This window comes from Alligator mississippiensis, chromosome 5 (genome assembly GCF_030867095.1).
Source record: "Alligator mississippiensis isolate rAllMis1 chromosome 5, rAllMis1, whole genome shotgun sequence".
Classification (NCBI taxonomy): Eukaryota; Metazoa; Chordata; order Crocodylia; family Alligatoridae; genus Alligator; species Alligator mississippiensis.
Window position 1 is genome coordinate 173,264,636 of NC_081828.1, and position 15,467 is coordinate 173,280,102.

Genomic DNA, 15,467 nt, shown 5'->3' on the forward strand with positions numbered 1-15,467 from the left:
CACCAAAATATGCAAGGTTCTCCACCTCGTGAGGAAAAACCTGCAGCATCCTTATAGGCTCAGCAGTGCTACGCTGGCTAGCACTATGGATGAAAGGGAATTGGGGGTCATGATTGACCACAGGATGAACATGAGCCTTCAATGTGATGCTGCAGCTAGTAAAGCGAGCAAAATGCTGGCTTGCATCCATAGATGCTTCTTAAGCAAATCCTGGGACATCATTCTCCTGTTGTACTTGACCTTGGTGAGGCCATAGCTGGAGTACTGCATCCAGTTTTGGGCTCCACAATTCAAAAAGGATGTGGAGAATCTTGAGAGAGTCCAGAGAAGAGCCATGTGCATGATCAGAGGTCAGGAAAACAGACCTTACGATAACAGGCTGAGAGCTATGGGGCTTTTTAGCCTGGAAAAGTGCAGGCTCAGGGGTGATCTGATAGCCACCTATAAGTTTATCAAGGGTGACCACCAGTATCTGGGGGAACGTTTGTTCACCAAAGCGCCCCAAGGGATGACGAGGTCAAACGGTTATAAACTACTGCAAGACCATTTCAGGCTGGACATAAGGAAGAATTTCTTTACTGTCTGAGCCCCCAAGGTCTGGAATAGCCTGCCATCAGATGTGGTTCAAGCACCTTCACTGAACGCCTTAAAGAGAAATTTGGATGCTTATCTTGCTGGGATCTTGCGACCCCAGCTGACTTCCTGCCCCTGGGGTAGGTGGCTGGACTTGATGATCTTCTGAGGTCCCTTCCAGCCCTAATGTCTATGAAATCTATGATAGGGTTGGCTGCCGGACTGGAAGTGACTGCGGACCACCAAACCGCTTACTAGAAGTGACCAGCATACTGTGGACCAGTAGCCAACCTTTTTTTATACTGAATATAAAGAAGGGTTGGCTACCGGCCCACAGTATGCTGGTCATGGCTGGTCCGCAGCTTATGGTCCTCAGCCTAAAAAATTGGGAACCCCTGCTCTAATATACATGAGGAAAGGTGATGATACCAAGGGACCATATCCATTTTAGGATAGTCAGCACGCACTAACCATGCTTTTCTACTCCCATCAGGGAGTTATGCCAAGTACTCCAAAGGGTGTATTGTAAGAGCCAGCTATGCTGGGAAGCGTATCACATTTTTTGCATCACCCTTTGTATCATCAGAGATAGAGTAGAATAGGAAGAGATTAGAATGTGGTAACATTACAATTATTAATTTAAAAATAGCTTTTCTTCTTCTGCCATTGCTTGCAGTAGTCACAGAAATGGAAATACTGGCGTATTTAAAGGTGAAATTCACCTTTAATATAAAAGGCTTATTAAAAGGCCTTATACCAGGGGTCCTTCTTGGGGTTCTCCAGGAAATGATATATTCGCAAGTATATGTCAGACAGTTTGCTAGGTGATAGTTACCCAGGTTATCAAAAACAAATGTATATATAAAATATTTAAACCATGTAAAAAAAACTTGCAATGTTTTGGTTTAACATTAATAAAACTATTAATAGTTTTACAGATTAAGGCCGCAAATAACCACTGTGATAATTTGGTTTGACTCCATATACCACACAGAATGTATGATTAATAGGAATTTAATTCTTATTTCCAGTCTAAATGGCTATGGTTGAACAAGAGCATAATTTAAACTTCCTGGTAATGAAGGATTTGCCACAAATATCCCAGTGGGAAATTATTCCATTGATTTATAATTTTACTGTTAAAATTTCCCTTTATTTCTAGCTAGAATTTGTCTAGCCTTAATTTCTAGCTATTAGATCTTGTTAAAGGTGTACCTCTGTGTGTTAAATAAAAAGGCATACCATTATTGATTTTTTTACCACGTAGATACTTATAGATTGTGATTAAATCATCTCTTAGCTTTCTCTTTACTCAGATAAATAGATTGAGCTTGTTGAGCTTGATGTAAAGCATGTAGCACAATTAAGGGTGGGTGACTAGGGCACATGCCATGGGTGCTGACTTGGAGGGGATGCCAGAATGGCAGCGTTCTCAGTCAAACCATGCTGTGACAGCAGTAACCAGTGCCTGGGGCACATAAGACGGAGCCCCTTTTTCTGCTTTCTGGTGCTTTGTACACCCCCCCCCCCCCCCCCCGGCCTCTCCCTTCAGTAGAGATTTTCTAGGGCACAAAACTTGCTAGTTACGATGCTTCTGTTTTGTCAATTCTTTAGTGATTTTCAGGGCACTTCTCTCAACCTTCTCACATCAGTACCAAATAATCTCCCTTCTCAATAGTCCCCTGTTTATACACACAAACATAACATTAGCTATTTTAGCCAGTGTTGTACTGAGAGCTCATGTTCACTTAATACCTATATATTGTTATTTATGAAAACCCCCAAATCTTTAGAGGCACTGCCTGTCTTCTATACTGCATAGAATCGGTATAGCCTGCATTCTTTGTTCCTAGATGTAAGGCATAACTTTGCATTTGCTTATGTTAAAACTTATTATTTGATGGTGCTCAGTTTACCAAGCAATCCAGATCACTTTGCATTAGTGGCTTGTACTCTTAATTATTTACCACTCTCCCAGCCTCTGTTACCTGCAATCTTCAGGGAAGACTTGCCTTCTGCCTGACTTGTTTTCTTCTGGAGCATTGACAATATTATACAGCATAGGAACCAGAACTGGTCCCTGTAGGACTCCAGTGGAAATACACATACTTGGTAGTGATTTTCCATTTAAATTTGCATTTTGAAACCTATCAGTCAGTCAGTTTTTAAATCATGTAATATATGCCATAATGAATTTATTATTACTCTATTAATCAAAATATTGTATAGTATCAAGATACATCCTATACATAAACCTAAAAGACGGATCCTTTTCCACCTATTAGGCAATTAAACATGACCTTCAATTGACGGAAAACCTGTTAATGCAAAAGAGGGTGAATGGTCCCCCTCCTTGCTGCCTTTTTCTGACTTAGTTTTAAGGCTATGATGCAAAAATTAGATTCATTACTGGATATTCAGGGACCTGAATAGGGTGGAATAAAAATCACAGTTAGATATTTAAGGTTGAGTAGGATCTGGCCCCAAATATATTACAGCAACACTATTATGAAGATTTTTTTTCCTGCTGAATTAGTTTTTGTATTTTGCAAGTGCATGGAAAATAGCGGAACTAATAATATATTTTGCTGAATTGACCCTGCTGTCTAGCTGATAATTTAAAGAAGTGTAAAAGAAACTCACAGTATATAATCTTGCTTTCTATATTTCTGTAATGCAAACAGCAGGTCTTACGTAAGATGTTTTGAGACAAAAGCTTACAAATTGAGTAAAGTTTCCGGAGTGGAGAAGCAACAAAGATGCACGTGCCTGGTATATATTCAATAACTTACATTTGCATACATAGACTGGGTTTTGACATGTCTAACTATCTGCTTAGGCTAAATTCAATGGTCCTTCTAACTCTGCTAAAAACTGTGCAGTGTATATATATATATATATATATATAAACAAAGAAAACATCTGCATCCAGATGTATTTTGAATGGACATGTGCCCATGTCCCAGATGCCTGCGGAATGTTTGGGATTGAGAGTATGGTCGGGGGTAGAAAGGTAAGAAAGGTTTATTGACTTAACAAAAACACAACTACGCGTCGTAACAAGACAAACGATGACAGACAAAAACAATTCGCGTCGGCAACTTATCGGCAGTCCCCTCTGATGCCTGATGCACAGCAAGTTTCTCCTTGCTATCTCCTCTATCTTCTTTCAGAATGGTTTCCAGATATTCCATCTAATTTATAGCTTCTGAATGGTTCCGATAACGTACAAGCACTCAGATTCTTTTTACTTCAACTGTCCTTAGACTGACCAATAGTATTACAAGCCTTGCATTCCTTTGATAAGGTAATTTTAACTATGCCACAGGGCCTTACTACTTCAAGGCTTTGCTAAATTTACTAGGTCTTATTTTATACAAGGCCTCACTACATCTTAAACTTTAATTAGATTTTAGCAACAACATATAGCTTAATATCTAAACAAATGCAGAAAAACACTTGGTCTAATCTTCATAGAGCCTTCAGGAAGCACCTTTATCACACAGGCATACTTTTCAGCTGTCACATGCCCATTGTGTTAATTTTTGCCTACAAATTGATATGCCCAGAGCTGTGGGCGTGCAATTTAGACTAAGTGCTGGGATCTAACTCCCTTCTGATTCTAACCCAATACTATGATGGCTGGTGACCAAAGCAAATGATGGTTCGTGAGCCAGCCTTAAGATGTGCCCATTCCATGTGAAGTCATCTCTATGATTTCTGTTCATGCAAATGAAATCAACCCAAGTGAAAAAAGTTGGAGCTCTCTCTATTCCCCCAATAAAATTTTAAATCTTGCCACTGCTTCTCTCTTCCTCCTGAAGATGCAGAGGAAGCCCATCTCTTATCCACTGCCTCCTTGAAATTGCAGTCTGGCTAGCTCCTTTATTAATTTGCTTTTGGGCGCTGGCCCTGCTCCTGAGGTGAGGAAAAAGCTCTGCATTGGGATTCATATTCTGTGCTACCTGGGACAATGCTTTAATGCTAATGACAGTGAATATTATTATACTGGCACAGCAGTTACAAACAAAAGAGTGTATGCAGAGATATGACCTGTCAGTCTGATTTTTTTTTTTTACTACTAAATTCAAATTATAAATTAATCACTCATCTTATGCTTAGTTCTACCACCTTCACCTGGAAGCCATTTAAAGCAGATGTATTAAGATCTATATTGAGGAGGAAGGAACGGAAATATCACAGTCTCTACCCTTAACTGGTATTAGTTAGGCTTATTCTGCTGTTTATAGTATCCTCTGTAACAGTACTGTTTTTTATCATAATCCAGATATGCATCACAGTTAACATTATACTTTTCACTGATTATATAATAAACAACAAGGTTGATGTATAGCAAACTGGCTGATACAGTTCCTGCTACTGCATCACTCCTTTTCTAGTTAATTCCAAATAAGTCCTTGGGAAATGGATTTAGGATGTTTGGTGGCACATTAACCTGCATGATTTGACCCTGGGGCTTAGCACCACAATTTCTCTGTGAGATTATCTCATCTTCCTTTGCCATCCCCTTCAGTACTGTCCTCCCCCAGTCTTCCTTCTATCCAATAATTAAACTGTCACTGTTAAGAAACAAGTTATTCAGGACAGTAGATTCTATGGTGGGGCTGGTGGTGAGAACCTGATGAAATGCCTTGTAATAAAAATGGGTAGAAGAGGAATTGCTTGATTCATTGTGTCAGGCCTTCAACCAGGACATAGGCAGACACCAGGCTAGGTCAGGAGCCAGCAAAGCAGTCCAGAGCAGAGGGGTTAACAGGCAGGAACCAGAAATAAGGATAGAACTAGGACCTCAGGAAGCAGGACCCAGGGATCAGGAAATAGGAACAAGAAGCAGGGACTAGGACACAACAACCAGTCAGGGGCTTACCAGAATCCAGGTAGCCAGGGTCAGTGCCAAGATTGTAGACAGGGCAGCAGCCGATCAAGACCAGAAAGTCAAAGACAGGAGCAAGACTGGAGAGTCCACAACATCCATTTGACTTCTTGGGACAAGGTCCAAGAGAAAATGGGAGGGGTTTACAGCTCTCTCATCAAGGACTTATGGCTCCCATTGGTATTTGATTTGCGGCTTGGAGGTGCTGCAGCCTAGGTCTCTGCCTTTTAGGATGTAAATATATTTTTAAAATATTCGTTTAACCTCCTTTAATTATATTGGTTAAACGATCCACCGATAATACAGTAGCTACTCAGGCTCCTGGATGAACTTTGACTGGGGGAACTGGGAGAGACAAGCCCAGCCAAACAACACATTCCAGTGAAGCCCTGCATTGGGAGGGAGGGAGCAGCACCTGTGAACAAGCACCTAATTGCTTAACTGATGAGTTATTAAGCTGTAGCTTTTTCCTCTTAGGCTAGTCCCCCTTGCCCCTCCCTCTCCCCATCCCTCTCCCTCCTGATTCTTGCTGGAGCACTCCCTTCCCCCCTTTTCTACCAGACTGTGCCCACCAGGAGCTAAAGGATAATTGGTAAACTAACCAGTTATCACTCACTTATGGGTTAAATGGTTAATGAATAATCATTAATGAATAATCATTTAACCACCATTAATGATTAATCATTTAACCTTTCACATCCCTACTGCTTGTAGCCATGGAAGATCCTGGTTCATATCCTGGGCATCCTGACAGTTGTTGCCATCCTTTGCCTTGCAATACTGGGTTTGTAGAAGCTTGATGTGCTCCCTAGACCAGTGGTTTTCAATCTCTTTTGATTTGTGGGCCCCTAAATATTTTTGAATGGAGGTGTAGACAGACCCTTTTGAATTGTAAGTGTAGATATTCACTTACTTTTGATTGATCATGGTCATCTTTTGTGGACCCATTAGACCTAGGGCACAGCTCCCTGTTGAAACTCATAGTGCTTTGCAGAAAACGCTAGGAGTTGCAACGATCCCCAAGATCAAACAGAATTTTGCTGTTGGGTTTGAGAGTTGGAAGTTCCAGCTGTTTGCTGAGAGCCTGCAGCCCAGTCTCTGCAGCAATGCCACTCTTGGGGTTCCCTAGCTAGTGCTGGAGCATGGGACAGGTGGATTGGAGCCCCCACACTAATGTTACATAAACATAGTTATATTTAACTGCCTCAAGTAAATCTTTTAACATTTACCCTTTATGTTTAAAAGTCCCAGTGTGCTTGCATAAAATAATCACCTACTGTATGTTTGAATTTTAATGGGTTTTTGAGTCAATATATTACATGTGTGTGACAAATGAAATAATGTTATATAGAGCACACTTTGATCAAATGATATTATCATTTATTTGGTATTGGGGAGAGAGACCTAGATCACTCATCTTCCACTGACTAACTTGTTACATATTAATTTTGGGTGGCCCCTGGAGAGGTTAACCCCTGGATTGTCCATATGTTAACATAGGGGTGGGCAAAATGGCCAATCCGGCTGGCAGCCAGACTCCATCTCCTAGCAGCCCCTGCCCTCATGGTTTGGGCCAGTCTCCGTGGAGACCCCAGCCACACCTGCACAGGAAAGCTCAGGCTGGGGTTGCCATGAAGCTCAGCCTCAGCACACAGCAGAGCAGCATAGGGAGCTGCTCTGGAGCCGCTGGAACTTGGGAGATCATGGCTCTGCCCGGGCTCCAGCTGGAAAATGGAGTCCACAGCCAACCGGATCCAACCCATGGGCCGGACTTTGTTTGTTCCTGCGTTAACACCTTTAAGTGGTTTAAAGCATTTGTTATACAGCTCAAAGTTATGCCGCTCCAGGGCAGGATTATCTCTTGATCCTCATAACCCAGCTCCTCTTCCATTTAGGTGTGGCCACTCCCCACAAATGTGCTGCTCAAATTGAAGGTGTGATTGCAAGCTAGCACTAAGCCTATTAACGTTTGTACAGCTCACAGTGTAACGTGTAACAATGCCCTCTGTCAGTTAACAGAGGAAAGTGTTTAATCAACAGCACTATCAAGAGAATAGATGGAACTGAATATGAGTTGTTATTCAACCTATTAAACCATGTTTACAATAAAAAACACATTACCAGTGTAGCTATACCACTATATTATACTACCAGTGTGCTCTTGACATGGATGCAGCTTAAATAATGGCCTTTTAGTGGTGTAGCTTATTCAGGTACTTCCACATGGAGTGGGATCATGACCCTGAATAACATTGTTCCAGCAGCAAAAGTCTATGGGGTAGATCTGGCCTTACTTGGAAAGAGAAGGTCAAAATATATAACTACCAGTTATATAAATACCTTTGTCATTTGGTGTGATGGTGGCAAGGGGGGGTTGGCTTGTTTTTGTTTTATTTTTGTTATTTTTATTCTGTTTCTAAACTGAAGAAAATTTGAAAATAAAGGCTAGCTTAGAAAGAATCCAATTCCAGTTGCAGGCATTTGATTTGTGGGATTCTGTTAATCTGACTAATTCACTTTTTTTTTGCATTTGTTTTATTTTGAAAAGCTTTTTTGTTAAGCTCTGCTGATGCCATAAATGGAACAGTTAACTGGAAGACTAAGCAAGCCAACAGTTTTATTATCAGCAGAATAAAGGCTGTTGAGAAGAATGGTGAGTTTAGGTTGTAAATGTAAATCCCATTGTGGGTTCAGTCAACATGTGCTTTCAATATTACTTTTGCTTTTTCAGTCATATGCTTATTTTATTATTAAGTTGATACCTTGAGGTAAGTAATTCTGAAAAAAGTCCAATAGTTTTCTAATCCTCTAAACCTTTGGATTTCTGTGTTAGTTTCCCACATTTTTTCCTTTTGCGGCTTATGGCTTTGCTTAAAATAATGGCTGTATGTATAACTCACTATTGCATATTTTCCTGTCACTGCTGGTTGCTTGAAAATATCTTTGCAGTGTGCTTAATGCAATAACTTATAACTCTTAAAATATTTTAAATATTAAAATATTTTTCCATGTTTCTAGATAGAAAAAATAAATGCTTTTGCATTCACATGAATACTACTATAGTTGAATTTTACTGCAATCAGTAGACATCTGAGACAATGTTAAGTGGCTTAGAAAGCATTTGGTTTTGTTTGCAGTGCTAGTTGTTGCTAGGATCCATATATATTGCTAGGAAAGGTGGAGTTTCCCCCTCTCACATCCAGCAAGCTGCAGGTCTGCCACCAGCCTGGTGGAACCTCTGAAGTCTGTGGGAGATGAGAATCATACACATTTTTCCTTTCTATCAGCTCTTGTCTCTGACAGTTTACAACCTGGCCTCTCTGATAGAGAAACTCACATTGCCTGACTGTCCCCAGGATCTGTTAGGTTGGGATTGAATTATTTTGCCTGGAGTTAGTGGTAAATGATTTATTTATACCTTCTACCTCTGTCGCCAGCCTGTTTACTTCTTTCCCAAGTATGCATGATTTCCATCTCTTTCAGGCATTAGATCCTAGAATTCACAGAAAAGCTTTCATGGTGTTTTTCAAGCAAGGAGTGTAGTGGGAAAACTGATTTATTGTAAGGCTGTTGGCCATAGTCTAGGCCTTTCCAGAACTAAGCAATAAATTGTACAGTGCCTTATAAGGCAGTGGGAAAAAGTGAGCGCAGTGACTGGTATGGTGGGTGAACCAGGTATATCAGTTTCCCTAAAAGGAAACAAAACCAAAAACTGAATAGGATTGGAATACCTTATCTAAAAAGATGAGATAAGGAACTTGAGGACTGGACAATTTGAGATGAGAAAGTCACAAAAGTAATGGACAAACAAAGACATGCTGTGTGTTTGTGCTGTTACTCTTGGGAGTCAGGGGGCAGTCATGGAATTTCTGCTTGAACTGCAGGAAAACCAGAAACATCTCACACGCCAACGGAGGATGCGAGGCTGGTACCACCAAAGGTCACTCCTATAACGTCTAAAAAAAAGCCACGTGTTTGCATATTGCAGGGAAGATACTTGTAATAGCGCTTAGGGGTTACTATTAAAGTTCACTTGATACTGAATCAGACGAAGAGTGGTATCAATCCTTGGGGGTCTCTGGCAAAAAAGAATCCTACTGCAACAAGGAGTAAGAGAAACAATTCAGTGAATGTAAGTAATTTTTTTTTGTGCTAGAGTACTTATTCTGTGCCATGTGACCATTAATAAAGGAATTTAAATACTCTTTTGTAGAAGGTAGAGATTTTATTCTTTTTCTATAAAATGGTGTCACAGACACCACTGATAATATTTGGCAATCTGGTTTATGGGAATAACATTTAGGAGTCAATGAGCATGTTCAATTTTGTACCTCAACATTGTAGGTCACTTGCATGCTCATTTATAGACTCACTCAGAGATTATTGAGGAGACAGAATTGGGGTTAGGAAGAAAAATTTTCCCCAGGTCGGATTCGCAAGGACTGGATTTTTTTGCCGTTCGCTGTAAAATAAGGCATGGACTTCTTCCTGTGAACTTCTGAGCGTATATTAATCAACTCCTTCTCCATCGTTGCTGTAGCAGGGCATTGTCAATACCACAGTTTCCCCTACTTTTTGCTTGTGGCACATTTATAGGATGTTTTTGGTTTGTAATGTATTTTGGGGTTGTAGTGGGTAAGAAGCTAAAGTGGACAAGTATCAGGACCCTTGAGAAGCAGCCCCTTGGCTGGAGACTACTCCTTTGGGAGATTTTGTAGCACTCTAGACAGGGGGTTGTCACTTTGTAGTACTGCAAATGAACATGCATCCCTAACTTGTCTACATGGAGGCTAAAACTCTACCCTTCAGTGCCACACCTAGGCTAAGAAACTAAAATTGTTTTGGATACTGCTGTTTATCACTACTGAAACCAGGGCTTTCATTTAATGTAGAAAGATTAATGCTTGCTTAAATAAGTTAATTAATCAGAATATGAGAGTTAACATTTTAACCTGCCCCCCATTTTCCCACTGTAGACAAATATTATCTTTAGTCATAGGCTAAATTCTAAAGCTGTTCTTGGCATGTACAATTTGTTCTTACCAAGTTTAATCAGATTAGTTTTAACTGATTCATTTGAAAATTATTTTGAACTTCCTTCTACTTCCACTAGTCTCCCAGGAAAAACCACAAATGTACAGATGTTCTGGATTGTTGTCCCAGAGCAAAAGTGTCTGCTCCAGGAGGAAAAACAACCTGGGAACAACCAGAGTTAAATCACTCCTGGGAGAGTTTCTCCTCGGATAGTGAATGTCTGTTTCCTTCTAAGACAAGCCACAGCACAGTCCTCCAGCATCGCAGTGTGCTTTGCTCCTGCTCCCCCCAAAGCCCCAGGGAGACATTATGTTGCTTGGGACTCTACTGATGCAGCTGAGCAGGATGTAAACACTCCCCCTTCACAATCCCTAAATTGTTCTGCAGGGACACAGACTCACCCTGAGCAGTCTCTGTCAGCCAGTCAGGACTGCCCAATGCACTACTGCCATCTGTCTCCAGACAGACATAGGATGTATGGAGAGCACACTGTGCATGTGTGTGCACCAGGGGCCTCCTGGCTGCACAAGTATCAGCACTGCGGGCTCTCTGCTCTTCAGGGGCTCAGCATTCGAATATTGGTTCAGAGTCTAAGTTATTTTTTTTACCAGGAAAATAAGCCTGAGAGAATTCTCCCATATCATTTGAACATGTGTACATAGTGGGTTGCTTACCTCAACAACAGGATATGCCCCATTACCAGGAATACCTTAGGCTGTATATTTGGCAGTACCCAACGGACCTGTGTAAGACAATACATACGTAGGCTAGAGAAATAATTTTTCTGCAGAAATTGCCCACTGTAGTCTCTTTATTAGTAATCTTCTATAGCTATTCTTGTAGAGAAAATAGAACCTAGCTTTTCATTGTTTCTCCTGTTTGAAAATGATTTTTAGTTAAGTGCCCTGAAAATAATTATTTTTCTCTTTTGATATCTGATACACCTTCATATATAGTCATCATGTATTTCTTACCTTTTGGATTCTGTGAATTTCATTTTTAAATTATTTTTTCAGCTCTTTTGCTAGAATTCTATACAAATTTATATTTGGTTCCCTGAGAATTATACAGTTCATACACAAAAGGGAGTGAAAGACTATTGGATTACTAAGGCAAGATGGTGGGTATACTTAGCAATTTTGACTATATACAGCAAGTAATTCTAGGTTAGTTTAGTGAAATGAAAACTAAAATATATTAATAATTATTAGTTTACTAACACAGATAAGGCTATTCATAAAATATATTTACATTTTAAGACCATTTACATTTATTTTTATTCCTACTGATAAATTATTGTAGGGTCTAGTTGTTTAGTACAGTATAAAAAAATAACATTCACAATGGAAAAAAGCAGTAATTATAACCACATTAACATATAAATAAGGAAAGGGATCATGAGTATTATTGATTTTGATAGTTTTTTTTACTGTCAATAGGTGGGTAGTAGATATTTAGTAAGATGCATGGTAAGGTATTCATCTTGAATGTCTCTCTTAGCAGACTACTCTTTTCACTGAGCTAGTGATATTTAATGGAAATTTTCCTGCACTGAAATCTGCTCAATAATATATGTGGGGCTTAAAAATATTAATCCTGGAAAGCCTGATTCAAAATATCCTGTGCAAAGAATGGAATAGTGATTATAGCACTGTGTTGTGAGCACAAATCAGGTGACAAGTCTGGTATAGTGAAAGACTAAAAAAGAAATCTTGCCAGATTGGATGGCATCAGCAATGTGGGCTTGATCTTAATAGTACATTAAGGCAGAGCACTATTCTGTGGAGCTCAGCATGGTGAGTCCATCAATGAAGATACGTGTTGTATCTGATATTACACGCACACACACAGCTGCTATGTAGCAGAGGTAGCTGTCATACATCCAATTCCACAGTGGGCAGAAGGACCATAATAATGGATGGAGTTGGGATATTGGGCCACACTTCATGCAGATTTGTGAAATGGGGGCCAGTGGGTAGTCCATTAAAGATACTAACTACGTATGTAGGGAACATATATAAAAAAGAAGTGGTAGCTGCACCAAAAGCTTCGGTGTTCTCAACCAGTGTTCCCAAATTTCTGATGCCTGGGGCACACTTTTCTCCTGGATTAAAATTGGTAGCGCACTTCACTCTTATACCTGAACAGGTATACAGAGGTATATTTTTCAAAACATATAACATATTCTAATACCTTGCCAGAAGAAATAATACCAGTGCTGAGATGTATTGTCAAAAAATGACACCAAATATATCTTGCTTTAAGCAAAAGATTAGTTTCTATACCAGTGGTTGTCAGCCTTTTAAGCCTAAGGCACCCCTCCGTAACTTTCTGAATTTCATTTTTCAGTTGAAAATCATGGAGATAGATCTAAATTCAGAAAAGATAAGGAAGGGGGGCCTCAAGGCTAAAAAGCTGAGAATCACTGAATTGGCTGGTGCTATTTAGGGGTGGGGTGGGGGGAGGGCAGGACCTCACCCTGCTGTGCTGTGTTCTTTCCACTGTCTGCCCCATTCTGATGCCTGGTCTGTACCACAGGGACAAGAGTGCTGAGGCTGTTCCTGCAAGGTCTTACACACTAGCAACCACCCCCGTGGTCCCTCCTGTTGACCTGGGAGGTGTGGAAGGAACAAGCTGGGCTGCAGGGTGGAACTTTGTTTATGTGTCTGCCCAGCCACTCTCTTGCACCACAGTGTGCTGCTGAGAGCGTGGGGGGGGGGGGGGGGAAGCTGGCGTAGCTTCTACCTGGTTAGGAAAGGGTGGGGAAAGGCAGCAGCAGTCCTCAGGAGCAGTTATAGGTGCCAATGAAGTAGCTGGGGCTGGTGCAGGATGGGGCAGGGAAGCATTTACCTCATACAGGGAGATCGTGGCACATCCTTTGGGAATCACTAGCCTAAACATTACTTTCCCTTCCAGAGAAGGATCATCTCTAAAGGTTGGCCAGCTCTACTGTCCCTACCTCAGCCAGATGGCTATGTTTTATTTGTATCGGTTTGGTCTTCAAATAGTATATTTACTTTAGAAAACTATAGAAAGGATATTATAATCAGTATGACACATTGTAGATCATGCATTTATAATAAGAATAAATACAAAGTTCAGATGATGCTAAGAAACAGAATTGTAAAATGGAGGATAGTAGTGTTGGAGTGATGTCGTCACCATGATGATTCAGGAAACATGAGAAGAATTTTTGCGGGTGACATCTTTTATTGGATCAGTTGCATAGCTTGGATCGACTTAGATGAGCTTTTAAATACAGTGCGTTATTCTCCAGTCTGAGGAGAAAGCAGGCATAGCAAGGCCTAAAAACAGTCTGTAGGGTTATGAAATTGGAGAAGAAAAAAATTCTGAGGGGTAACTGGCAGACAAAAAAAGATAGCTTAATTAGTGGAAGCTCAAGACCTTTTATAAGGGAACACCCATGGTGTTATCACCCATGGTGTGAAGAAAGATTAGCAGGATTCAGGTAGATTATAGTGATCTGTGAAGTCCATGTCTTTGTTCAGTCCTTGGTTTTTAGGGTACAGCCAGTTTAGGAATTTTAGTTCCTAGGCTGACCTTTTGAAGGGGTTTTGTAAATTTCCCTTGAGCCTGAGGATAGTGAAGTCAGAAAATGAATGATTGTTTTGTAAAAAGTCTCCTCCTACATGTGTTTCTGTCCTCAATCTTTTTTCCTGTGATCATTAATTACCATGTGTAGTTTTAGTTTTGTTTCACCCACATAGTTTGCATGAGAGCATTTGGTACACTGGATGACCTATATAACATTTTGGCATAGATGTGCGGAATCCATGGAATTTGTTAGGGTTGTTGTAAGAAGTGTTGTTTGTTGTAGCAGTGGAGAGGTATTGACATGATTTTCAGCTAATGTTACAGAAAAGGCACAACCTCTCTGAAGTTTTCTCATCTCTGTGTGGAATTTGCTTTTCATGATGAGTTGTGCAAGGTTAGGGGGTTGTTTGAAAGCCAAGAGTAGGGGAGGAAGAGTGGAAATATTTCTCTCAAGGTCTCAGTTTTTCCAAATATGTGCTATAATTGCTTGATGAGTCATTTTATCACTTCAAATGTGGGGTGACTGTAGGTGACCACCAAGGGCATGCAGTGATGGGGTTTTTTTTTGTATTGTAGCAGGTTCCATGCAGTAGTATGGCATTTGGGTGGCTGTTAGAAAGATATGGTCTATTTCTCTGTTGAAGTGTCCTTGTTATATAAAGACAGATTTAAGGCTGGCAAAGTGGGTATTATGAGTATTCTTTTTAGAGCAGATGCAGTGGTACCGGAGGCCTGACAGTAGGTTACAGGGTTGGGGTTTTTTTGGTGTATTTGGAATGATTGTTGGTTTGGGACACAAGTCTATGGTGGTCTGTGGGTTTTTTGTATACAGGTTTCCCCTACTTTATGCTGTATATGCATTCATGGAAAGTGGCACATAACTCTAATTCGCATAAAGGGAACCCACTTTACAATGTAACCAATAGGGATACATTCCAAAACCTCAACTGTACTGCCCCAGATCCATTTCTACCACTTCTACAAGACAATTTTGGTACTCAGCAACAGCAGACAGTACACACAAGCACAGGGCACTATCATAATGGGGACGGCACTACAAAAACACAGGTTGCAGACAACGAGTGAAGAGCACAGATCCACACAGGAGACTGTATTTGGTGTGCGTCACTCCCACAATGCACTGCACAAAGGAGCTGACTGTGGGCTTCCACCACACCAATTGCATAAGAGTGAATTTACCTCACATATAATGAATTTTTGGTATAAAAAGGGTCATCACATAAGAGTGAATTTGCACATACAGAACCTGCATAAAGCAAGGGAAACCTGTGTAGTGGTTTGTAGGGTGCCATCCCAGATGCAGATAATAGTGTCTAGAAAGTTGATGTTAAGGTAGGAACACTCCAGAGAGAATTGGATTGAAAGTTAACACTTGTTAAATTTGTGTTGG

General features: G+C 40.5%; 1 protein-coding gene across 8 annotated transcripts in view; it reads left to right on the plus strand.

Moving 5' to 3' along the window:
• Positions 1-15,467, plus strand: part of SGCE (sarcoglycan epsilon) — a 79,595-nt gene that overhangs the window by 10,267 nt on the left and 53,861 nt on the right. For 6 of the 8 annotated variants that reach the window (XM_059728992.1, XM_019497796.2, XM_059728990.1 and 3 more), the window contains exon 2: positions 8,016-8,120. The exons of the other annotated variants lie outside the window; for them this stretch is intronic. In XM_059728992.1, the coding sequence (XP_059584975.1) occupies positions 8,016-8,120 (105 nt within the window). The remainder of the gene's footprint in view (positions 1-8,015; positions 8,121-15,467) is intronic. 8 annotated transcript variants of the gene reach the window in all.